Below are 25,701 nucleotides of genomic sequence, written 5' to 3' on the forward strand. Positions count from 1 at the left end.
TCAAAAAATCTAGAAACAATAAATGCTGGAGAGGGTGTGGAGAGAAGGGAACACTCTTGCACTGCTGGTGGGAATGTGAATTGGTACAGCCACTATGGAGAACAGTATGGAGGTTCCTTAAAAAACTACAAATATAACTACCATACAACCCAGCAATCCCACTACTGGGCATATACCCTGAGAAAACCATAATTCAAGAAGAGTCATGTACCAAAATGTTCATTGCAGCTCTATTTACAATAGTCAGGAGATGGAAGCAACCTAAATGTCCATCATCGCATGAATGGATAAAGAAGATGTGGCACATGTATACAATGGAATACTACTCAGCCATAAAAAGAAATGAAATTGAGTTATTTGTAGTGAGGTGGATGGACCTAGAGTCTGTCATACAGAGTGAAGTAAGTCAGAAAGAGAAAAACAAATACCATATGCTAACACATATATATGGAATCTAAGGGAAAAAAAAAAGTCATGAAGAACCTAGGGGTAAGATGGGAATAAAGACACAGACCTACTAGAGAACGGACTTGAGGATATGGGAAGGGGGAAGGGTAAGCTGTGACAAAGTGAGAGAGTGACATGGACATATATACACTACTAAATGTAAAGTAGCTAGCTAGTGGGAAGCAGCCGCATAGCACAGGGAGATCAGCTCGGTGCTTTGTGACCACCTAGAGGGGTGGGATAGGGAGGGTGGGAGGGAGGGAGACGCAAGAGGGAAGAGATATGGGAACAGATGTATAGGTATAACTGATTCACTTTGTTATAAAGCAGAAACTAACACCATTGTAAAGCAATTATACTCCAATTAAGATGTTAAAAAAAAAAGGAATAGAAGTTTTGGTAACTGACCTTTTATTATAAATAAGGAATTCCCTCCTCAGTTCCATTTTTTTAACATTTAATATGTAATTAATTAAAATCATAGTACCTTCACTGTAACATAAAAAAAAAATTCACAAAGTCTTTAGAATTATTCATTTGTTCTGTGTATATTAACTCAGTGTGATAAATGCTGAGCCTAAAAAAAAAGTAAGTTTCTTGCTTCATTGAATTTAAAGTTTAGGAAGAGAAAAAGGCACTACAGTATATTCTAATGAATTACCTTTATGAATTGTGCCATGAGAGAATTGTGCCAAATTGTATGGGAATGGTGATAGAGACATGCAACTTAGTTTAAAAGTTACTTTCTCAAGTGTCCCTTCCCTATTCTCTAGACTGAGAACTGAAGAATGAATAGGAATTTGCCAATCAAAGGAATAGCATGTTTGAAGGCTGAGCAAGAAAGTGCTTGCTGTGTCCAAGGAACTTAAGAAAGCTAGTGTAAAGTATAGACAATGCTTAGAGATAAAACTGGTTCAACAAAACAGTTTTAGGAGGCCCTTTCAGCAGTCCAAGTGAAAGGTGATAGTGGTATAGATTACAGTTGGTGACATTTATACTAGAATTAGGCAGATTTAAGAGTTATTTAAAAAATTGAATTTGAAGGCCTTGGTTATTGATTGAACAGGTGTAGGAGGTAAAAGAGTGGGAATGATCTGGGATGACTCCTGAGTTTCTTCCATGAGCAACTGACTGACAGTGGCATTTACTGAGCTCAGCAATCCTGGCATAAGAGTTGGGTATTGGTAGCAGGGGAGAGAAAAAGATCATGTGATCAAGTTTGGAAAAGTGTGAGTACCAATCATTTCAATGAGGTGGATTGGAAGGAACCCATATTGGCGTGGCTGAAGAATGAATGGGAGATGAATAAAGAAGCAGAGACAGTGTGGACCACTTCAAAAAGTTTGCTATGAAGTGGATATGGGGTTGAGGGAAGGTATGTTAGGAAAGGAGAGACCTGAAGAGATAGATGAAGATGAAGGTACTTGATAGGTTTGGTGATGGGAAGTTGAGTACATTTCTATCTGATAGCTTCTCTTTTCTCTTTAAGTAAGTGTTAAGAATGAGAAAAGATCACAGGAAGGGTGACCAAGATTTGAGGAAAATGGAGATTTAATATCATCCCTGATATAGAGTGAGAGAAACATTGTAAGATTGTCATATACATGAAGGTCCTATTGAGGCTGATGATCATGAATTGGTATTAGTAGTGACAGCAAATTTCTTCTTCAGTGACATTCAGCTTTACATGTATAGGCCCTGGAAGCCATTTTCATCCAGAATTAGGATTTTACCAGGGCGTTATGACCCAAGGACAGAGAGGAAAGGGAGTTTAAGGTATTTGCAAGAGAGTGACTAAAATTATAAGCCCAGGACTCTAAGCTGGATGGGGAGAGAATTTTATTAAGGAAGACAGTGATGGATCTGAAGAAAACTGAGGAATTAGTTAACTGGAGGTTCACGTGAAGTTGAAGCAGAATTGTAGTAGAGTACCTGAACAAAATCCCTGGAAGAATAGAGGTTGTGATCAGAGAATGGGATGTTTGAATTAGAGATTTTACATGTGGAATAATAGTCCCAGGTATAATCATAGTAGCAAGTAACTGCAGCATAGTGAGGTGGGACAGTTAGAAATGAAGCAGCCAAGAAAAGTGAGGGTACTGTTAATCCTTTGAGGAAAATTCTCTTATTATCCTGATTTTACACATGAGAAAACTGAAGTTTAGAAACTGAGTTAAATAGAATGTTGAAGGCTACAGAGAAAAGCCAGCACTTAAATCCATCATTGTCTGACACCAGGACCATTTTTTAAAATTACTCGGTTGCACGGATGCGATATGCAGTATGGGAGCAATAAATAGTTGTTGATGATTGGTTTTAATTGGTTTTTGATTACCTTAAAGAGATGAATATATTTGGGTTAACATATAAGAATTACACGAGAAGGACTCAAATTCCCAAAGGGCAATTACTTTAAAATTGAGATATTTAGAAAAGAAAAATTTTTGCTCTTCTTCATTTATTCAAAAATGAGTTATTGAAAGAAATTTAGTACTATCATTATTGAAGACCTGCTTTATGCCAGGCATTGTCCTAGGCACTAGGGTTATCAAAGATGAGTTAAGTTTGGTCTTTGTAACTGAGATATTCAATAGGTGTTCCACATCTGGAGAAGCTTAGGTCCAGCATTATAGCATGAAAAAAATGGACTAGATTAGAACTACAGGTATAGAATCTTTTAAGGAAAAAAATAGCTTCTTACATCCCTTCCTAGATATACTGAATTAAAATTACTGGAGGTTGAATCTAGGAACTTATTTTTAAAGTTTAGTGATTCTGATGATCTACCAGGTTCTGGAAATAGTAGACTAGATAACTTCTTAAAGTCCGTTTCAAACCTTTGACCTTATTTCCTATTCCATTTCTGATAGTAAGGATTGTAATAAAGTATATCCTAGAAGCCATAAAAATTACTTTGTTTTAATAGTTTATTTTTTATATAATTTAGGAAATTCACAAGGAGAAGCAATTTCCAGCAAAGTGGAAACAAATCAGACAAGGGGTTCTTTGTCTCCAGAGCCAGCGCACTTGCTCTCCTCACTTTCTTCATTTCAGCCAAAAATATTCACACAACTACAGGTAAGTATCCAGTGTAATAGCCAAATTTGGGGCCCTTATCGTTCTTCCTCAATCTTCCCTCTTTTCTTAGGGATTTAACAGAATTGTTATAGAATTATAAAGATGATCAAAGATGTTTTCATCATTAATTTTCTGACTTTTTTGTTTCTTGATTTAAGATGATAATTCAAACAATATGTTTTGGAAAAGTTTGAATTGACTATGCATGCGATAAAATTAGTTGTACTAATTTTCCTTTGGTTCTTGTTTCTGTCCTCACTTAATATTTGTTATTAGCTATACTCTTAGCTTTTATTCCAATTTTGTGTCAAAAGAGTAATATATTTGATAAGAAAAACATACATAGTAAATTCAAACATTTTGATGTAACTCTTTTCGGTTCAAAAGGGTTTGCAGTTGCAACCAAGATTCACATCTTCTGATGGATCACCAGCTCTGATATCAGTAAATAATCACCCCTCCTCCAGTCCTTCAAGACTTCTGGATTCAGTAGGAAGTGCTGTAATGAATAATAATTCTTTGCTGCTTGGCCAAACTCATTGCCTTCAAACAGATACATGCCTAACCCAAAACAATAGTATTTCCTCTACCATGGGTAACCTTCCAGGACCCGATCAAAATCTGGTTGCAGTGGATCAGCTGGTGGAAGTTGGAGATGTTGAGGATACAGAGAATCTGGAAGGAAATGTTCATCGGATTCTGCTGGGAAATGTTCAGACCATTCCAATACAGATTATAGACAGCCACCCAGCTCTTAGTAAGTTAAAATCATATGATTTTATTTTTTTTAACCTTTATGGACTATCATTACTATTACACTAGAGAAAAAAACTGTCATTTCTACTCAGTGGGTTTATAATATATTAATAAATCAAGTAAAACCAGGAGAAAAAGGGAAGAAATTTGGTGACCATGAATTTAATAACTTTTAAACATTTTAGTGTTTTTCTTTATCAAAATTATTCATTCCCTAATTACCTAGTTTTACATGGAAAATCTGTGGTGAGGTGAAATCAGGAAGGTCATTTTTTTTTTTTTTAGGAAGGTCATTTTTGAATGCATGAAAAAAATATTAGAGAAACTCTAAAAGGAAAACTATTTAGTGTAAAGGTTATTATGGAAAAATTGATACACACACACAAAGAAAAATGGGATGAAGTTGGCAGATGTAAAGGTTAAAAGGAGGATTTTGAGTTATAGACTTAAATGTTGAGTTCTATAGAAATTGAAAGAGAACTAGTAAGACTTGGGGACTTGGTTTTAATCCAAGACTTTGTTGCCTTCACTTTAGAATGAACCCAGTCAACATAGTAATAAATTCTGTTAACTGCTACTTGACCTATGCCATTTCTTTTCACACAAATTGTTCTGGATTGGGCGTTTTTGTGGGAAAAGATCTGCAGTTTGCTTTGAAGAACAAAAGTCTTCATAGAAATTATCCTTAGAACATATATTTTTCCCTCCATGTGTGAGATAGTGCCTTCCAGAAAAAAATCATTGGCTTTTAAATTTATAGGAAGCATACTTTTAAGAAAATTTCTCCAGAGGGCTGTGGCAGTTGTCTTTAGGAACTTTAGGAGAAGAGAGAGAAAAGGAATATACATGAACTAATCCTCACAACTACCCCATGGAATAGCTAGTATTGTCCCCATTCTACAGATGAGGAGACCAAGGCTCTGGGAGGTTAAGTAATTGCCTAAAAAATCACATCTAGTAAGTGACAGAGAGGGCATTTAAACCCGGATCTGTCTGCCTCCAAAACTTCTTCCAGTTCTAAGATCTCTCGTCCCTCCATTGTGCCAAGGATTTCTGGGAGCTGTAATTCAGATTGCCTTAAAGGAGACCCTCTTTGGATCTGAACTTGCGTGATCTATCAAGTTAGATCATGATTTTAGGGACTAGTTCACCTAAATATGAATTCTCAGGATCACTCAAATCCATCCTCTACTGGTTTTCTCGATATGGTGTAGGCTAAACTCTAACACACCTGTATGTGACAAGCATTAGGTGTGTTCAACACACTTTTCTGAGCAAGTATAGTCCCCTTGACCTTGGTTCCCCATAGCAACTGAAAAACTGATATTCCTGAGAAAGAGAAAGATTTTATCTTAGGTATCCCACCTGCCAGATCACAGTAGTGTTGCTGGTTTGCTACATTTACATTAATTTGGTCATAAGTACTTTGAAATTAGAATGGTAGTACATTCTGAAATGTTTCACATAAGCAAACACATAGCTCGTGCAGCTAAGTCAGAGCTATCATTTAAGATGTTGCATATTTTTTCTGAAGTATTTAAGTAGTGTGGTTTCTTTAGGGAGACAACATTGAGTGAGTATGGAGACCATATGAGAATGGTAACACATCAGTGGATTTGTAGTATATGTTTGCTGTTTGTAAAAAAAAAAAATCATTTTCAAATAATGAGAGGCTTCCTGACTTTTAGTCACACATATTTTTAAAGACAGTTGAGTTTAAATATGAGATATTCCTCATAATTTTATCAAATTATGGACTGATTTTTGGTCAAAGAATCTTTTGAAGAGTGTAACTTTGCAGTTTTCTTGGTCTCTTTTTTTTCCGTACTGAAGGAATTTAATATGAATGACCGTTAAGATGTCAGAAGCATTGAGTTCTCAAATACACCAACTGATTTTCTAAATTACTTGATTCTTTTTCCAAACTACTGTTGATTTTTTTTGCCTTGCTTCTAAATTCATATAATTCTAAAGATTCCAGTATTATAAATTATATTAACCCTTAGGATTTTTTCTTTTATGTTCGGTTTTAAAGTTGAAGAAAGTCCAGAAGGTACCATTTCTGTGAACCAAGTTAAGCAAGAACCCAAAGAACCAGCATTATCTATGGAAGCAAAAAAAAAATTGGACTGTAAGAAATTGTCTGCTACATAAATTATTGAAGCTTTTCAGAATTTACAACTCTGGTGACTTCTGATGTCATAAAAAAGAAGGTGAATATTATCAAAGCGCAGCATTGTGATAAGTGGACTGAAGACTGGTTTAATGAGCAGCTTTAATTTAAAACTGACATATTTGTTGCTAACTCCCTATTTTTACCTTAAGAGATATTTTTTTCCTCTTATTTTGTATAATTCTTATGGTTTTTGATTATCTGATAAGGCCAGTATTTCAAAAGGTCATCTGAACGTATCCACATATCTAATTCGTCCTCTGGAAATTAGATATTAATTTTGGTTCTTAAAAAAGAACAACAAAAAAAGTATGTGAGTTTGTGTGTGTGTGTGTGGTGAATTTTTTTGAGTTCTTAAAGAGTTATTCCCTCTTTAAAGTTGTGAAGAAAATTTTTAAATTGGCAGACGAGAGAATATCTGAGGTCTGTCTCATTTGGAAAGAAAAACAACAGATTTTACATCATAACATGAAGCCCAACATTCACATCTGTGAAAACTATGTGGTTGCATTTTAGCTTCTTCCATTCTAATTTTTGTACTTAAAACTACAAACCAGTAGTATACCAATGGTCATCTAGTAGAAATTTACAGTGTCTTGGTAAGTACTGAGAGTTTTAACTTGAATCAGATAAGCAAGAGAAATAAATGTTTTTTGCATGGATTTATACAGTATTGTAGTTAAAATACTACTTATGGGTTGAAAAATGTAGAAATTGAGAGAATTCAGAAAGAATAATAGAATTCCCTGGTGTTAACAGATAATTAGGGGAACTTTTTGATATCAGCAGAAGATTTTTCTCTTTTTTTTTTCCCCCTATTTTGTATTGAAGATTCAGCTCTGGTTAGAAAAGAATTTGAGTTGTATTTATTTTTCTGTGCCAGAGTTCTTAATGAATTGATGGTATTAAAATTTATAGTATTTAAAGGTAAAGATTTGTAGTTGAAACTTTAGTTCATATTTAAAACTTTAAAACAACTGGTGTGTTATATTTGCTTGTTAAATAAGCATATTTACTTCAAATACTGAACAAGTACTAATCAGTATATGCATTATAAGCTTCTCTTTTCCAGAAGGTTGGTAACCTAGAAATGTCAATTATAACTGTCAAGAAATCACCTAAAGGCTTTTTTTCCCTGTAGAGACCATGTGTGGGTTTATTTAAATTTTTATTTAAAAATAAGAATTTCAAATGGATTTTAATGTTTAATATTCAAAGCATACAGAATATAATATGAAATTCAGCCTTAATACTTTACATGAATATGAGTCTTTTTGTAAGTATATTTACTTCAAATACTGAATAAGTACTAATCAGTATATTCATTATAAGCTACTTGTTTCTATAAGGCTGGCGAACTGGAAATGTCAATTATAGCTGTCAAGAAATCAACCTAAAGCCTTTTTTTCCCCCAGAGATCATTTGTGGGTATATTTAAATTTTTATTTAAAAGTAATAAGCATTTCCAATGGATATTAATGTTTAATATTCAAAGCATGCAGAATATGAAATTTAACCTTAATACTTCATATAAATATGAGTCTTTTTGGCTTTTCTAAGTTCAATCTCCCATTCTTAATTCACTTCAGTTGTTTCAGGTACACAACATGTATCTAAGTATAAAGCACTGTTATGTTAGAAGCAGATGGAATTATAAAATTCCTTGCTCTTTATATTTATACCCTATTTAACATAAAAGTTATTTATACCTATATTTAATGCAAAGTTAATATTCAGTTACATATATAATTTTTTAATAAGAATTGCTTTTATTTTTCCTAAGAATTGAAAATACTTGATGTCAGCATTTATAGAGGCAGGCTGCCAAATCTATGTTATGCTAAGTTAAACACAACTTTTGGGCTTCCCTGGTGGCGCAGTGGTTGAGAGTCCACCTGCCGATGCAGGGGACACGGGTTCGTGCCCTGGTCCGGAAAGATCCCACATGCCGCGGGGCGGCTGGGCCCGTGAGCCATGGCCGCTGAGCCTGCGTGTCTGGAGCCTGTGCTCCGCAACGGGAGAGGCCACAACAGTGAGAGAGGCCCGCGTACAGCAAAAAAACCCCCACAACTCTTACTTACCTCAAGCCCAGTTTTCTCTTAGTCTGTGTGTACTTAAAGGGTATAAGTCCCAATTAATTTATAGTTTAGTGTTGCATTGTAGGTAATATTCATTTCATTTGTTATTTCTAGTTTTTATGGAAACATTTTTCAAGATTTTAAATAATAGATCTTTACCTTTCATTAATGACGATAGTTTATTATAGTTTATTGAACTATATTCCTTTGGAGACATTCCTTTTTGATGTTGCTAAGGAGAAATGCTTGTTAAGATACAAACTCTAGTCAGTTACCTAGGAGGATGAGAGCTGTCAGAGGATCCAGACTTTAGCACTTGGTCAAGAACAAAACATAGTTTAAAAACATTTCTCACTTAATTCTATGTGAATGTCTCTTCTGATACTTTTTTTACGAGGACAGAAAGTTGCAGTGAATCTTCCCCACAAACAAAAAGAAAAAAAAAAAGAGCGTGAAGGTTTAAATCCCTAATTGTATACTCTTTTGGTTTTTAGGTAGGAACTGGAACTATCAGTATTTTCATGTAAGTATTTTAATGAGTAGCTCTTTAAAAATGGTTTCTAAATTAATTTTTAAAAATTAATTTGTCTTCCAAATGCATGTTCAGTCACAGTATATTGGTATTGTATTTTAAAGGTGCTTAGCGTTGCTTTTTTAAAAGTATGTTTACGTTTTTTAAATATTCAGTTAATTTTAAAATGCACAGGGTATTAAATACAGCGCATAAAGTTTTCAGTATCTGTATTTGGCATTCTCCTAACAGCTCTGCAGCAAAGTTTGACATATGCTCTTTTGTGTCATGTATTACAAGGTGTAATATCTGTAGTAGAAAGTTGGATGTTCAAAACAAGCAGTTAGAATTCATAATTACAGCTGAGCTTGTTTCTTTATTGTAGTTATCATTATAACTAAGCCTCCAAGTGAACATTATATATACTACAGTGAATTATAGATAAACACAGGCATGGTGGGTCCTTCCCTCAATATTGATTTTCTGTGTAAGCAGTTAACATACTTAAAAGAAAAAGCCTTTATGTCTTATACAAGGTAAATGTTTTCTAAAAGTCACAAAACTGATAGAAAATAGTCTTGGTGATATGGTCCTGCATTAGAGTTTCTAATCTTGAGGCCTACCAGCTTGTGTTTCATCTTTATATCCTGTCAAAATACATACTTAATCATGTGAATATGAGAAAGATGCAGTTTAATTTTGTACCAGGTTTTTTAAAAAATTAAAAAATGTGTGTATATGTGTGTGTGTGTGTATATATATATATATATATATATAGTAACTTAATGTTTACTGTCCTTGTTATAATGTAATTTTTTTCATTAAAAAATACTGTTACTTTTTTCTTAAGCTTGTTAGTTTCCTTTTTATACTTTTCCTGAGCATAGTGGTAATTTTGTTCATCTTGAAGATGCTGAATAAACACATTAGTACCTGAGAATTTTGGCTAGAGATTTATGTTCAATTTGGAACCTGAATGTTTTTAAGCATAACTACCAGTAACTTCTGTTATCATTATGTTTGGGGATATATATGCATTCAGTGCTCTCAACTCAGCCAACTATCAACATTTTAAAACAATGTGTTTAGTAGGGTGTAAGTAATTCTTTTTTCCCCCCATATTTTGGCATTATAACATCTTCAAGTACAGTTTTATATTTTTGGAGTAGTGACAGGAGTATGTGATTTAAAAAGTCACATACTTTTGAAAGTCACAAAATCATTAATTTTTTCCCCCTTTGCTTTTTTTTTCCTTTCTTCCACTCTACCTATTTTTCAGGACCATAGAATATCTTACTCTCTCTCCAGAGGGGGACTGCATCGTCTCTTCCCCATCAACTGATTAGGCTTTAGACATCTTAAATAGTGTATTATTTTTATCTAAATATCTGTAATTCTACTCATTTAACATAATGGTAATGGCAAAGCCTAGTATACTTTTGCCACATACATGTTAGCTATGAATTCTGTTGCTGAATAATATAACATCCATTGCCGACTGAATTCTAAAAACTTAAGGAATTAACTCAGAATTTTTAAAAAATCACATTTGTTAATGAACCCTAAATTGATTCATGAGAAAAATAAACTGTATGATTAATATGGAAAACCTTTGAGAATGTGATATGGGTGTAAGAGTGCAGGGGAGATGTTGCTTAATGGTACAAACCTGCAACTAGTAGATACATAATTCCTGGAGATCTGATGTACTGCATGGTGATTATAGTCAACAATACTGTATTATAAACATCAAAGTTGCTCAGAGACTAGATCTTAATTGTTCTCACTACAAAAAAGAAATAATAATTATGTGACATGATAGAGGTGTTAGCTAAAGCTACAGTGGTAATCATATCGCAATATATAAATTATCGAGTTAACACATTGTACACCTTAAATGTTATATGTCAATTATATCTCAATTATCAAAAGAATTCTAAAACCAGAGGAGAGAATGGGAGTTAGATACCAGCAGAGTTTTAATTTTTAAATATCTCTATTTAAGTATATAATTGACATAAAATAAACTGCACATATTTATAGTATACAATTTGGTAAGTTTTGATGTATGTATATGTCTATGGAACCATCACCACAGTCAAATAAGGAACATATCTATCACCCCCAGAAGATTCCTGGTGCCCCTTTGTAATCCATTCCCACTTCTTCCTGCCTCCACCCTTACCCCACCATCCCTAAACAACTACTGAATTGCTTTCTGTCACTAGAGGTCAATTTATTATGTCTACAATTTTATAAAAATGAAATTGTATAGTATGAGCCTTTTTAAAATCTGACTTTTGTCACTCAGCATAGTTATTCTGAGATTCATCTATGTCACAAGATGTATGACTAGTTCATTCCTTTTTACTGTTGAGTAGTATTCCATTGTATGAATATACCATAATTTGTTTATCCATTCAGCTGTTGATGGGCATTGGGTTGTTTACGTTTCTTGGCTATTACAAATAAAGCTGCTATGAACATTTGTGTAAATCTTTGTATGGACATATGCTTTCATTTCCCTTGGGTAAATATAGGAGTAGAATGGTTGGGTCATATGGTAGGTATAAATTTAACTTTTTAAGAAACTCTGAAATGATTTTCCAAAGTGATTGTACCATTTTACATTCCAATCAGCAGTGTATGAGAGTTCCAGGTGCTCTATATTAATAGGCAACACTTGGTATGGACAGACTTTTATTTTTTTATTTTTATTTTTTTATTTTTTGCGGTACGCGGGCCTCTCACTGTTGTGGCCTCTCCTGTTGCGGAGCACAGGCTCCGGATGCGCAGGCCCATCGGCCATGGCTCACGGGCCTAGCCGCTCCGTGGCATGTGGGATCTTCCTGGACCGGGGCACGAACCTGTTTTCTCTGCATTGGCAGGCGGACTCTCAACCACTGCGCCACCAGGGAAGCCCTGGACAGGCTTTTAAATTTTAGGTATTATAATAGGTGTGTAGTAGTAGCTCATTGTGGTTTTAATTTCCATTTCTCTAATAACCAGTATTGTTGAGCATCTTTTCATGTTTCATTTGCCATCTGTATTTCTTCTTTAAGTGTTTGAATCTTTCACCTATTTTTAAATTTGTTGTTTTCTCATTATAGAGGTTTTAAAAGTATATTCTAGATACAAGTCCAGTATTAGAAATGTGATTTACAAATATTTTCACCTGATCTGTAGCTTATCTTTTCACTCTCATAACAGAATCTTTCAAAGGACAGAAGTTCTTAATTTTGATAACATCTAATTTATCTTTTTTTTCTTTAAGGATGATATTTTCATGTTGTATCAAAGAGATCTTTGCCTAGCCCAAGGTTTTCTTGTTTTCTTCTGCAAGTTTTATAACTTTAGGTTTACATTTAGATCCATGATCCATTTTGAATTAATTTTTGTATACATAGGGCAAGGCATAGATTGACTGTTTTTGGCATATGAATATCTGTTTGTTCCAGCATCATTTTTTGAAAGAATTTATACTTTCTCCATTGAATTGGATTTATACCATTGATGAAAAATCCATTCATCACATATGTGTGGGTCAGTTTCTGGATTCTGTTCTCGTCCATTGATCTGTCGTCTATCTCAGTGGTCTCAACTGGGGCAATTTTGCCTCCAGGGTACATTTGGCAAAGTTTAGAGACAATTTTAGTTGTCGGAACAGGGGAGATACCACTGGTTTCTGGTAGATAGAAGCCAGAAATGCTGCTCAGCATCGTAGAGTACATAGGACAGCTCCCACAATGAAAAATTATCTGGCCTAAAATGTGAGTAGTACTGGGATTGAACAACTCTGTTCTATCTTGATACTGAATATCACACTGTCTTGGTTACTGTAGCTTTATACACTGTCTTGGTTACTGTAGCTTTTTAATAAGTCTTGAAGTCAGGTAGTGTAAGTCCTTGAATCTTATTCTTCTTTTTCAACTTTGTTTTGGCTATTCTAAAGTCCTTTGTTTTTCATGTGAATTTTAGAATCACCTTGTCAATTTCTTAAAAAACAAAAAATCTGATGGAATTATGTAGAATATATAGGTCAATTTGGGGGTAATCGAAATTTTAATATTGACTCTAATTTTTCTCTGCAATGTATTAGAGTTTTCAATGTAGAAGTCTCATGTCTTTTGTCAGATTTATCACTAAGATGTTATAAATAGTATTATTTTTAATTTCAACATCTGATTTTTGCATTAGTATATAGAAATACAGTCGATTTTTTATATGGACCTTATATGTTGCAACCTTACTAAACTCATATATTAGTTCTAATAGCTCTTTGGTAGATTCTATCAGATTTTCTACATAGACAGTCATGCTGTTTTATATCTTCCTTTCCAAGCTGGATGCCTTTTATTTCTTTTTCTTAACTATTACACTGGCTAGAACCTAAAGTACAATTTTAATTGGAAGTGACTAGAGTGGACATCCTTGCTTTGTTTCTGATCTTTCACCTTTAAGCGTGATGTTAACCATAATTTTTGCATAAGTCCTTTATCAAATTGAGTGAGATTCCTTATGTTCTTAGCTTGCTGAGAGTTTTTATTAAGAACGGATATTTGATTTTATCGAGTGCTTTTTCTGGATATATTGAGATGGTTATTTGGTTTTCCTTTTTTAGGTTTCTCAATATGGTGAGAGACTTTGAATTTCAAAGGGCAAAACAGCCTTGCATCCTTGCATTCCCAGAATAGATTGTACTCATTCATCAGGATGCCTTATCCTGTTCTATATATTGTTGGGTTTCAGTTACATTTAATGTTATTATTGATATGGTTGGGTTTAAGTCTTCCATCTTGCTATTTGTTTTCTATTTGTCCCATCTATACTTTGTTCCTTTTTTCTTTTTTTTATGCCTTCTTTTGCTGCAATTGAACTTTTTATGATTCAGTTTTACCTCTTTTATTGACTTATTAGCAGTAACTCTCATTATTTGAATGATTGCTTTAGTGCTTATACTGTACATCTTAAACTATCAGCGTGTAACTTCAAGTACTATTCCACCATTTCACATAAGTGTAAGACTCTTAAAATAGTATACTTCCATTTTTTCCCTTCTCACCTTTGTGCTATTGTTGTCATACATTTATTTCCATATACCTTATCAACCCCACAGTATACTGTTATCATTTACACCTTAAATAATCAGTTATCTTATAAAGAGATTTAAATAATTAAAAATCTTTATATTTACCCACATAATTATTATTTTCATTGTTTTTCATTCCCTTGTGTAGATCCATATTTCCATCTGGAGTCATTTTTCCTTTTACTTCCTTTAACATTCCTTTAAATGGAACTTCCTTTAACATTTTTTTCTGGTAGATCTGTTGCTTATGAATTTTTCAGACTTATCAGTCTGAAAAAGTCTTTATTTTGCTTTCATTTTTGAATGATATTTTCCCTGGATAAAGAATTCCAAGTTAATAGTTTTTTCCTTTATTTTACAATTGCTGCTCCACTGTGTTTCCAATGAGAAATCTGCTATCATTTTAATCTTTGTTCTTTAATATATGTCTTTCTTTTCTTTGGCTGATTTTAATATTTTCTTTTTATCACTGTTTTTCAGCAGCTTCATTATGATATTCCTTGATGTAGTTTTCTTTACATTTCTTTTTTTTTTTTTAAGATGTTGGGGGTAGAAGTTTATTAATTTATTTATTTTTGCTGTGTTGGGTCTTTGTTTCTGTGCAAGGGCTTTCTCTAGTTGTGGCAAGTGGGGGCCACTCACTATCGCGGCCTCTCTTGTTGCGGAGCACAGGCTCCAGACGCGCAGGCTCAGTAGTTGTAGCTCACGGGCCTAGTTGCTCTGTGGCATGTGGGAATCCTCCCAGACTGGGGCTCGAACCCGTGTCCCCTGCATTAGCAAGCAGATTCTCAACCACTGCACCACCAGGGAAGCCCCTACATTTCTTGTATTTAGGTTTCTTGATCTTCTTGGATCTATAGTTTTAATCAAATTGGGAAATTATTCAACCGTTTTTTTCCTTAAAAAACTTTGTCTTCCTTCATTATACTCTATCAGGGATTCCAAATATATATATATAGGATTCCAAAAATATATATATTCCAAATATATATATATACTCATATATATATGTCTGCTTGATGTTATCCCATATCTCATTTTAATTTTTTTCATTCTTTTTTTCTGTGTTCATGTTATATATTTCATTTTGCTCTGTCTTCAAATTCACTGATCTTCTGAAATGTCTAATCTGTTTGTTAATGCCAAATTATTAATTGAGTTATTGGCTGATTTTTAGTAAAACTTGGTAATTAATGACCCAGTGTATTTCTCAACAAAGACATTGTAGTTTGCTTTTTTTTAATTTTTATTTTATATTGGAGTATGATTGATTTACAATGTTGTATTAGTTTCAGGTGTATAGCAAAGTGATTTAGTTATACATATATCTATTCTTTCAAAGATTGTTTCCTATATAGGTTGTTACAGAGTATTGAGTGCTAATTGAGTGCTATACAATAGGTTCTTGTTGATTATTTTATATATTGTAGTGTGTATATGTTAATCTCAACTTCCTAATTTATCCCCCCCCCCCACCTTTCCCCTTTGGTAACCATAAGTTTGTTTTCTAAGTCTGTGAGTTTGTTTCTGTTTTGTAAATAAGTTCATTTCTATCATTTTTTTAGATTCAATTTAAATTCATTTTTTAGATTCTCTGTGTGACTTACTTCATTTAGTATGATAATCTCTAGATCCATCCATGTTGCTGCAAATGACATTATTTCATTCTTTTTTTATGGCTGAGTAATGTTCCATTGTATATATGTACCACATCTTCTTTATCCATTTATCTGTAGATGGACATTTAGGTTACTTTCATGCCTTAGCTATTGTAAATAGTGCTGCAAAGAACATTGGGGTGCGTGTATCTTTTTGAATTATGGTTTTCTCCAGATATATGCCCAGGAGTGGGATTGCTGGATCATATGGTAGCTCTATTTTTAGTTTCTTAAGGAACCTCCATACTGTTCTCCATAGTGTCTGTACTGATTTACATTCCCACCAACAGTGTAGGAGGGTTCCTTTTTCTCCACACCCTCTCCAGCATTTTTTGTTTATAGACTTTTTGATGATGGCCATTCTGACTGGTGTGAGGATGTACTCACACCGCTCGTTGTAGTTTTGATTTGCATTTTTCTAATAATTAGTGATGTTGAGCATCTTTTCATGTGCCTCTTGGCCATCTGTATGTCTTCTATGGAGAAATGTCTATTTAGACCTTCTGCCCTTTTTTTTTTTTTTTTGTGGTATGCGGGCCTCTCACTGTTGTGGCCTCTCCTGTTGCAGAGCACAGGCTCCAGATGCGCACGCTCAGTGGCCATGGCTCATGGGCCCAGCCGCTCCGCAGCATGTGGGATCTTCCCGGGCCGGGGCGAAGCTGTGTCCCCTGCATCGGCAGGCGGACTCTCAACCACTGTGCCACCAGGGAAGCCCCCTTCTGCCAATTTTTTGATTGGGTTGCTATGTTTTTTTGGTATTGAGCTGCATGAACTGTTTGTATATTTTGGAGATTAATCCCTTGTCAGTTGCATTGTTTGCAACTATTTTCTCCCATTCTTTTTGTTGTCTTTTTGTTTTGTTTTTTGTTTCCTTCGTTGTGCAAAAGCTTTTAAGTTTAATTAGGTGACATTTATTAGTTTCTGTTTTATTTTCATTACTCTAGGAGATGAGTCCAAAAAGATATTGCTGCAATTTATGTCAAAGGATGTTCTGCCAGTGTTTTCCTCTAAGAGTTTTATAGTATCCAGTCTTACATTTACATCTTTAGTCCATTTTGAATTGATTTTATGGTGTTAGAGAATGTTCTAATTTCATTCTTTTACATGTAGCTGTCCAGTTTTGTCAGCATCAATTATTGAAGAGACTGTCTTTTCTCTATTGTATATTCTTGCCTCCTTTGTTGTAGATTAATTGACCATATGTGCGTAGGTTTATTTCTGGGCTTTCTATCCTGTTCCATTGATCTCTAAGTCTGTTTTTGTGCCAGTACCATACTGTTTTGATTACTGTAGATTTATAGTATAGTCTGAAGTCAGGGAACCTGATTCCTCTAGCTCCGTTTTTCTTTCTCAAGATTGCTTTGACTGTTTGGGGTCTTTTCTGTTTCCATACAAATTTTAAGACGTTCGTTCTCTGCAAAAAATGCCTTTGGTAGTTTGATAAAAATTGCATTGAATCTGTATATTACTTTGTGTAGTATAGTCATTTTGACAATACTGATTCTTTTAACCCAAGAACATGCTATATCTTTCCATCTGTTTGTGTCATCTTCAATTTCTTTCATCAGCGTCTTATAGTTTTTGGAGTACAGGTCTTTTGCCTCCTTAGGTAGGTTCATCCCTAGGTATTTTATTCTTTTTGATGTGATGGAAATGGGATTGCTTCCTTAATTTCTCTTTCTGATCTTTCATTGTTAGTGTATAGAAATGCAAGAGATTTCTGTGTATTTATTTGGTATCCTGCAACTCTACCGAATTCATCGATGAGCTCTACTAGTTTTCTGGTGGCATCCTTAGCATTTTCTATGTATAGTATCATGTCATCTGCAGCCGAGACAGTTTTACTTCTTCTTTTCCAATTTGGATTCCTTTTTATTTCTTTGTCTTCTCTGATTGCCGTGGCTAGGACTTCCAAAACTATGTTGAATAAAAGTGGCGAGAGTGGATATCCTTGTCTTATTCCTGATCTTGGAGGAAACGCTTTCAGCTTTTCACCATTGAGCCACCAGGGAAGCCCCTATACTCTGGTCTTTATGATTTCTTTCCTTTTGATAACTTTGGGTTTTGTTTGTTCTTCTTTCTCTAATTGTTTGAGGTGTAAGGTTAGGTTGTTTATTTGGGATTTTTCTTATTTCCTGAGGTAAGATTGTATTGCCAGAAATTTTCTCTCTTAGAAATGCTTTTGCTGCATCCCGTAAGTTTTAGAACATCATGTTTTCATCTTCATTTGTCTCTAGGTATTTTTTGATTTCCTCTTTGATTTCTTCAGTATCTGTTGGTTGTTTAATAGCATACTGTGTTTGTGGTTTTTTACATTTCTTTTCTTATAGTTGATGTCTAATGTCATAGCATTGTAGTGGAAAAGATGCTTGATATGATTTTAATTTCCTTAAATTTATTGAGGCTTGCTTTATGGCCCAGCCTGTGAACTATCCTGTAGAATGTTCCATATGCACTTGAAAAGAATGTGTATTTTGCTGCTTTCAGATGGAATGCTCTATATATATATCAATTAAGTCCATCAGATCTAATGTGTTATTTATGACCTGTGTTTCCTTGTTGATTTTCAGTCTGGATGATCTGTCCATTGATGTTAAGTGGGGTTTTTAAGTCCCTCACTATTATTATGTTACTGTTGATATCTCCTTTTCAGGATGTTAGCATTGCCTTATATATTGAGGTGCTCCTATGTTGGGAGCATATATATTTACAATTGTTATATCTTTTTCTTGGATTGATCCCTTGATCATTATGTAGTGTCCTTCTTTGTCTCCTGTAACAGTCTTTATTTTAAAGTCTATTTTGTCTGATATGAGTATTGCTACTTCAGCTTTCTTTTGATTTCCATTTGCGTGGAATACATTTTTCCGTTCCCTCATTTTCAGTCTGTATGTGTCTTTAGATCTGAAGTGGGTCTCTTGTAGACAGCATATATATGGGTTTTGTTTTTGTAGCCATTCATCCAGTGTGTGTCTTTTGATTACAGCACCTAATCCATTTACATTTAACGTAATTACCAATATATATGCTCTTGTTGCCATTTTGTTAATTGCTTAGGATTTGTTTTTGTAGGTCTTTTTCTTCCTTTCCTCTTTTATTCTCTTCTCTTGTGATTTGATGACTATATTTAGTGTTGTGTTTGTATATCTCTTTCTTTTTTGTGTGTATATCCATTGTAGATTTTTGGTTTGCAGTTACCATGAGGTTTTGATATAGCAAATCAATATGTAACATATATTATATATATATATATATATACACACACACACACACACACACACAAGATTGTTTTAAGTTGCTGGTCTCTTAATTTCAAATGCATTTCCAATATCCTGCATTTGTACTCCCCTGTTTTCACGATTGCTTGTTTTGATATCATATTTGTGTGTGGATGATCTCCTACCTTTACTGTATGTTTGCCTTTACTGGTGAGCTTTCCCATTCATAATTTTCTTGTTTCTAGTTGTGGCCTTTTCCACCCAGAGAAGTTCCGTTAGCATTTGTTATAAAGCTGGTTTGGTGGTGCTGAATTCTCTTAGCTTTTGCTTGTTTGTAAAGGTTTTGATTTCTCCATCAAATCTGAATGAGAGCCTTGCTGGCAAGAGTATTCTTGGTTGTAGGTTTCTCCGTTTCAGCACTTTAATATTGTGCCACTCCCCTCTGGGCTGCAAAGTTTCTGCTGAAAAATCAGCTAATAACCTTATGGGGATCCCCTGGTATTTGTTGCTTTTCCCTGTTGCTTTTAGTATTTTCTCTTTGCCTTTAATTTTTGTCAATTTGGTTACTGTGTGTCTTGGTGTGTTCCTCCTTGGTTGTATCCTATATGGGACTCTCTGTGCTTCCTGGACTTGGGTGACTATTCCTTTCCCATGTTAGGGTAGTTTTCAGCTATTATCTCCTCAAATATTTTCTCAGGCTCATTCTTTCTCTCTCATCCTTCTGGGACCCCTATAATGGGAATGTAGGTTTGCTTAACATTGTCCCAGAGGTCTCTTAAACTGTCCTCATTTCTTTTTATTCTTTTTTCTTTATTCTGTTCTGTGGCAGTGAATTCCACCATTCTGTCTTCCAGCTCACTTATCCATTTTTCTGCCTCATTTATTCTGCTGTTGAGTCCTTCTAGTGTATTTTTCATTTCAGTTATTTTATTTGTTCAACTTTGTTCTTTAAATCTTTTAGCTCTTTGTTAAACATTTCTTGTATCCTCTTGGTCTGTGCCTCTGTTCTTTTTCCGAGAGCTTGGATCATCTTTATTATCATTACTCTGAATTCTTTTTTAGGTAGATGGCCTATTTTTACTTAGTTACTCTTCTGGGGTTTTATTTTGTTCCTTCATCTGAAACATCCTCCTGTGCTCTCATTTTGTCTAATTTTCTGTGTTTGCATTCCCACAGGCTGCAGGATTGTAGTTCCTCTTGCTTCTGGTGTCTGCCCCTTGGTGGGTGAGGCTGGTCCAAGAGGCTTGTGCAGGCTTCCTGGTGGGAGGGACTGGTGCCTGCCCACTGGTGGGTGGAGCTGAGTCTTGTCCCTCTAGTGGGCAGGGCTGTGTCAAGGGGTGTGTTTAGAGGCAACTATGGACTCAGGAAGACTTTAAGTAGCCTGTCTGCTAATGGGTGGGGCTGTGTTCCCACCCTCTTGGTTGTTTGGCCTGAGGTGTCCCAGTACTAGAGCCTAAGGAAGTCTTATTGTGGCTTCTTCTTTGTCTTTGGAAGTAGAAGGTTTTTTTTGGTAGGTTCCAGTCCTTTTTTGTTAATGGTTCTTCAGCAGTTAGTTGTGATTTTGGTGTTTTCGTGAGAGGGGGTGAGCTCAGGTCCTTCTACTCCACCATCTTGTCCAGAGATCTCTCTATTTTTCATATTTAAAAATTTAACATGGGAATTTTTTGTATCTTCCATGTCTCTATTTGATATTTTGCATCTTTCCTCTAGGTTAATATATGGAATGAAGCTACAGAACTATTTTAATATCTTTGTAAACTAATTCTTTTTTTTTTTTTGAAGCAGTTTCAATTGATTGATTTTTTTTCTCATTATTTTTATATATTTTCCTGCTTCTTTGCATTCCTGGTAACTTTTTTTTTTTTTTTTGCGGTACACGGGCCTCTCACTGTTGTGGCCTCTCCTGTTGCGGAGCACAGGCTCCGGACACGCAGGCTCAGTGGCCATGGCTCACGGGCCCAGTCGCTCCGTGGCATGTGGGATCCTCCCAGACTGGGGCACGAACCCTTGTGCCCTGCATCGGCAGGTGGACTCTCAACCACTGCACCACCAGGGAAGCCCTATCTCTGGGCTTTCTATCCAGTTCCATTGATCTATATTTCTGTTTTTGTGCCAGTACCATACTGTCTTGATTACTGTAACTTTGTAGTATAGTCTGAAGTCAGGGAGTCTGATTCCTCTAGCTTAGTTTTTCTTTCTCATGATTGCTTTGGCTATTCAGGGTCTTTTGTGTTTCCATACAAACGTGAAATTTTTTGTTCTAGTTCTGTGAAAAATGCCATTGGTAGTTTGATAGGGATTGTATTGAATTTGTAGATTGCTTTGGGTAGTATAGTCATTTTCACAAATCTGTGTAGCTCTCTCTTCTCCAGTACTTGATCCTACAAACTCTGGCTGCTTTGGTCTTCCTTAATATCAGATTCCATCTCCTCTACCCAGAGAGGCTCGGCCTACATTACATTTCCAGGTGCTGCAGCCTGAAAACTCTCTTCAGGTGGTAATCTGGGTAACATAAGCTTCAACTCATTTGTTTTCCATCTCTCAGGGATCTCTGTCCTCTGTTGCATGATGTCCAGTGTTTTGAGAATCATTGTTTCATATATTTTATCCAGTTTTATTTTTAATTAATATATTTATTTATTTATAATTTTTGCTGTTTTGGGTCTTTGTTGCATGGAGGATTTCTCTAGTTGCGGTGAGTGGGGGCTACTCCTGTTGTGGCGCGGGGGCTTCTCATTGTGGTTGCTTCTCTTGTTGCGGAGCATGGGCTGTAGGCGTGCAGGCTTCAGTAGTTGTGGCATGCAGGCTCAGTAGATGTGGCTCGCGGACTCTAGAGTGTAGGCTCAGTAGTTATGTGGCACACGGGCTTAGTTGTGTCACAGCATGTGGGATATTCCTGGACCAGGGCTCGAACCCGTGTCCCCTGCATTGGCAGGCGGATTCCTAACCACTGCACCACCAGGGAAGTTATCCAGTTTTGTAGTTGTTTCAAGCAGGAGGGTAAATCTGGTTACTTTTTTTCCATTTTGAGTAGATGTGGAAGTTCTCTAGGCAGTTCCAACATAATGTCACATTTGGGTTTCTGCAGGAGCAGTAAAGTTGGAAGATGAAGTAGGAGATTGTAAGAGAAGTGCAAGGATAGGTTATGAGACAGAACAGGGTATCACAAATTGGGTGAGACAAACATGTATGTTATTGTGGGACTTAGGGTATATTATTGGTCTAAAGTAATTCCCAAGAACAGCCTGTTTGTGTAGCAACTCCTTTGATGGTATAGTTTCCAGTCCCCACTGTCATGGCTCCTCCAGTCATAATGACTCTCAACCTTGTGTGTACCATCACTGACAGAGTTAGGTGCCATGTAGGATACCAAAATGAATGACTTAAAAGTTTGCCTCAAAGGAACTAAATGTCTATTACATGAGATATTTAACTTTATACAATATAGAAAATGGTAAAATTGATAATAGGAATACAGATAAAATTATATAAGAATTCTGAGGAAGAAGACATTACTTACAAGGAACAGAACTGACATTTTAATGAGCACTGGACATTGGACTTAGTGCTTTATATTTTTTGGTTGAAGCACTTGGCATTTTGCCTGGCATAAAGTAAGTGTTTTTTTATTATTATAGCTTGGACTTGTGGTTAGGAGCATATGCTAGGGTTTGAATCCTACTTCCTCTTTATTAGCTGGACAGATTACTGAGACTTTCAGTTTTTCTTTTTTTTTTTTTTTTCGGTACATGGGTCTCTCAATGTTGTGGCCTCTCCCATTGAGGAGCACAGGCTCCGGACGCGCAGGCTCAGCAGCCATGGCTCACGGGCCTAGCCGCTCCACGGCGTGTGGGATCTTCCCGGATCAGGGCACGAACCCGCGCCCCCTGCATCGGCAGGCGGACTCTCAACCACTGTGCCACCAGGGAAGCCCAGTTTTTCATTTTTTTAATCTGAGGGTATAGTAGTAGTAGCTACCTAACTGAATTGTTATGAGGATTTAGTGAGTTAACCCATGTTAAGATCTTAAAGACAATCTGATACGTGCTTCTGAATATATGTTAATTTTTTTTTTTTTGCGGTACACGGGCCTCTCACTGTTGTGGCCTCTCCCGTTGCGGAGCACAGCCTCCGGACGCGCAGGCTCAGCGGCCATGGCTCACGGGCCCAGCCGCTCCACGGCACGTGGTATCTTCCCGGACCAGGGCACGAACCCGTGTCCCCTGCATCGGCAGGCAGACTCTCAACCACTGCGCCACCAGGGAAGCCCTATATGTTAATTTTTATAATTAATTTTATTAATAATGAGCTTTAAAATCCTGAAACATAAGCATTATCCTTAACTTTCAAGATGGTGTATCTGTTAGGGAGCATCTTTTTTGTTTGTTTGTTTGTTTAATTAATGAATTTTTGGCTGTGTTGGGTCTTCATTGCTGCGTGTGGGCTTTCTCTGGTTCCAGTGAGCGGGGGCTACTCTTCATTGCAATGCATGGGCTTCTCATTGCAGTGGCTTCTCTTGTTGTGGAGCATGGGCTCTAGATGCATGGGCTTCAGTAGTTGCGGCACGCGGGCTCAGTAGTTGTGGCTCGCGGGCTGTAGAGTGCAGGCTTAGTAGTTGTGGTGCACGGGCTTAGTTGTTCCGTGGCATGTGGGATCTCCCTGGACCAGGGATCGAATCCGTGTCCTTTGCACTGGCAGGCAGATTCTTAACCACTGCACCACCAGGGAAGTCCTGTTAGGGAGCACCTTTGACTGGTCACAATAGAGACATGATTATGTTGGCTTAACCAAATAAAGAGTTTTTCTTTTTTTCTGTGAAACTAAGTCCAAAGGCAGTCTTCCAGACTGGCCAGAGGTGGTTGCTCCACCTCCAGCATTGATCAGAGACCAGGCAGGAAGAATAGAATAGGCAAAAGGTCTGAGCTAGATGAGTAAGCCAAAGGTCTTTCTCAGAAGATCCAACAGTAACTTCTACTTTTAACTTACTATTTAGAACTGTTGTATAATCACCCTAGTTACAAGGATGCTAGGAAATGTATCTCTTTTTATTTTATTTTTCTTTTACTGCAGCTCTTTTTAAAGGGTACGTTACCACCCCAAGAAAGATTGTGTTTTAATAAGAGAGAAAGAATTCATTGAATATCATTTAGGCCACTAATGGTGTCTCCCACAAACGCGAGAGCTGAAATTCAGAAATTCTGTAACTTGCCTGAGGTTATTACATAAACTATTAAGTGATAAAGCTCATATTGTTAACAAAGTCTGACCAACACTACTCCACGTTACTTTTGCTACACAGTCCAGAAAAGCAAGTGATCTTTTCATGGTAGGATCTTTAGGTTGAATCTTTCATGACAGGATATGGACATGAGATTAAACTGCAGATATATAAAATTCAAGGAGCAAGTATGCACATTTGGGGGTGCTAGTAAGTTCATTTTGGTGAGAACTTTAGGATCCAGGGAAGGAAAGAAGCTGGGAAAAGATTAAAAAGATAAGACAGGTTAAATGGTAATAATTCTACAGGGCCAGGCTGAGAATTTTACATTTTGCTTAGCGTGTGTTTAAAAGTCTTATTTAAATGATATATTAAAGTAGCCTGTTGAATCAAAAAGCTTTCCTAAAATCTGGATGAAAAAAATTAAGCTTCACAGATTTCTGAAAATATATATGGTGATCAAATGCAGGTGGTAAGATAATTTACTGGTTACCATAGTAAAATTGTATAACAATTTTCTGGCTGTGACTATTGCATTTGTAATTGCTTTTAGAAACTCTTGTGTTTTTTACATTTCTGTTCTATAAGAACTCTCTAAAATCTTAAAGATGGACGTTCAGCAAAACACGTTTCCTGCCTTTTGGAGCTTACTTTCCAGTAGGGGGCGATAGACAATAAATAATAAACATAATAAGTAAGTATATATAAACATATTAAGTATATTGTATGTACTTATATGTATTATTATATGTGTATGAAGTACTTATATGTTAGGTTGATAAATAATACGGAACGAAAATGGAACAGAGAAAGGGAAATATAGGATTCAGTGTGGAGAGAATTTCCGTTTTAAATAGGGCAATCTGAGTGGCCTCATTAAGAAGGTATATGTAAGCAAATTAGAGAGTAGGAGAGTTAGTCATGCAGATACATGAAGAGTAGTGCAGTAAGAGAGAACTGCAAGAATGGGACGTGCTTGCTCTGCCTGAAGAAGCATGGGTACCTCTTACATGGATGGATGACAAGACAGACTACATGGGTAAAGATGGTACAAGTGAGAATCTGGAAATTATCTTCTGATTAATTCAGTTTTCTCAGTGAAAAAAGAAGCAAGGGCCTTAGGGGAGTGTGGAGATTGGTGTGGGGGGGAAGTGTGTTAGGGAGTTGAGAAAAGCTAGTAGGAGAGTAATTAGACTAGGCAAGAATATTATTAATAGCCCTACTTGATTAAGGATTCATCTGAGGTTATGTTCATAATAACCTCAGCATGTTTGTGTGTTTTTCTCCACTCCTGGGCAACAGTGACTGAGTATTTATTGAGAACCAGACACTGTGTTACCTGCTGGCTGTAAGAAAGATTAACAAAACCTAATCTTAGTCCTACAGGGACTCACAGTGTAGTGGCAGACAGTTAATGCAATCAATGAATTGTAAAGTGGTGTGATAAGTATTGATACTATCAATTGTAAAAAAAG

The 25,701-nt window shown here is 35.9% G+C and overlaps 1 protein-coding gene across 13 annotated transcripts in view; it reads left to right on the forward strand.

Annotated features, from left to right (window-relative positions):
* Positions 1–25,701, forward strand: part of CARF (calcium responsive transcription factor) — a 96,446-nt gene that overhangs the window by 42,492 nt on the left and 28,253 nt on the right. For 7 of the 13 annotated variants that reach the window (XM_079925388.1, XM_079925393.1, XM_079925396.1 and 4 more), the window contains 4 exons: positions 3,395–3,525; positions 3,913–4,282; positions 6,317–6,494; positions 9,027–9,055. In XM_079925388.1, coding sequence (XP_079781514.1) covers positions 3,395–3,525; positions 3,913–4,282; positions 6,317–6,435 — 620 coding nt within the window. In that variant the 3' untranslated portion in view covers positions 6,436–6,494; positions 9,027–9,055. Of the gene's footprint in view, positions 1–3,394; positions 3,526–3,912; positions 4,283–6,316; positions 6,495–9,026; positions 9,056–24,814; positions 24,921–25,701 lie in introns of those variants that run through there. The other 6 variants (XM_079925394.1, XM_079925397.1, XM_079925395.1 and 3 more) reach the window with 6 other exon arrangements.

This window comes from Stenella coeruleoalba (assembly GCF_951394435.1).
Source record: "Stenella coeruleoalba genome assembly, chromosome: 6".
Taxonomy (NCBI): Eukaryota; Metazoa; Chordata; class Mammalia; order Artiodactyla; family Delphinidae; genus Stenella; species Stenella coeruleoalba.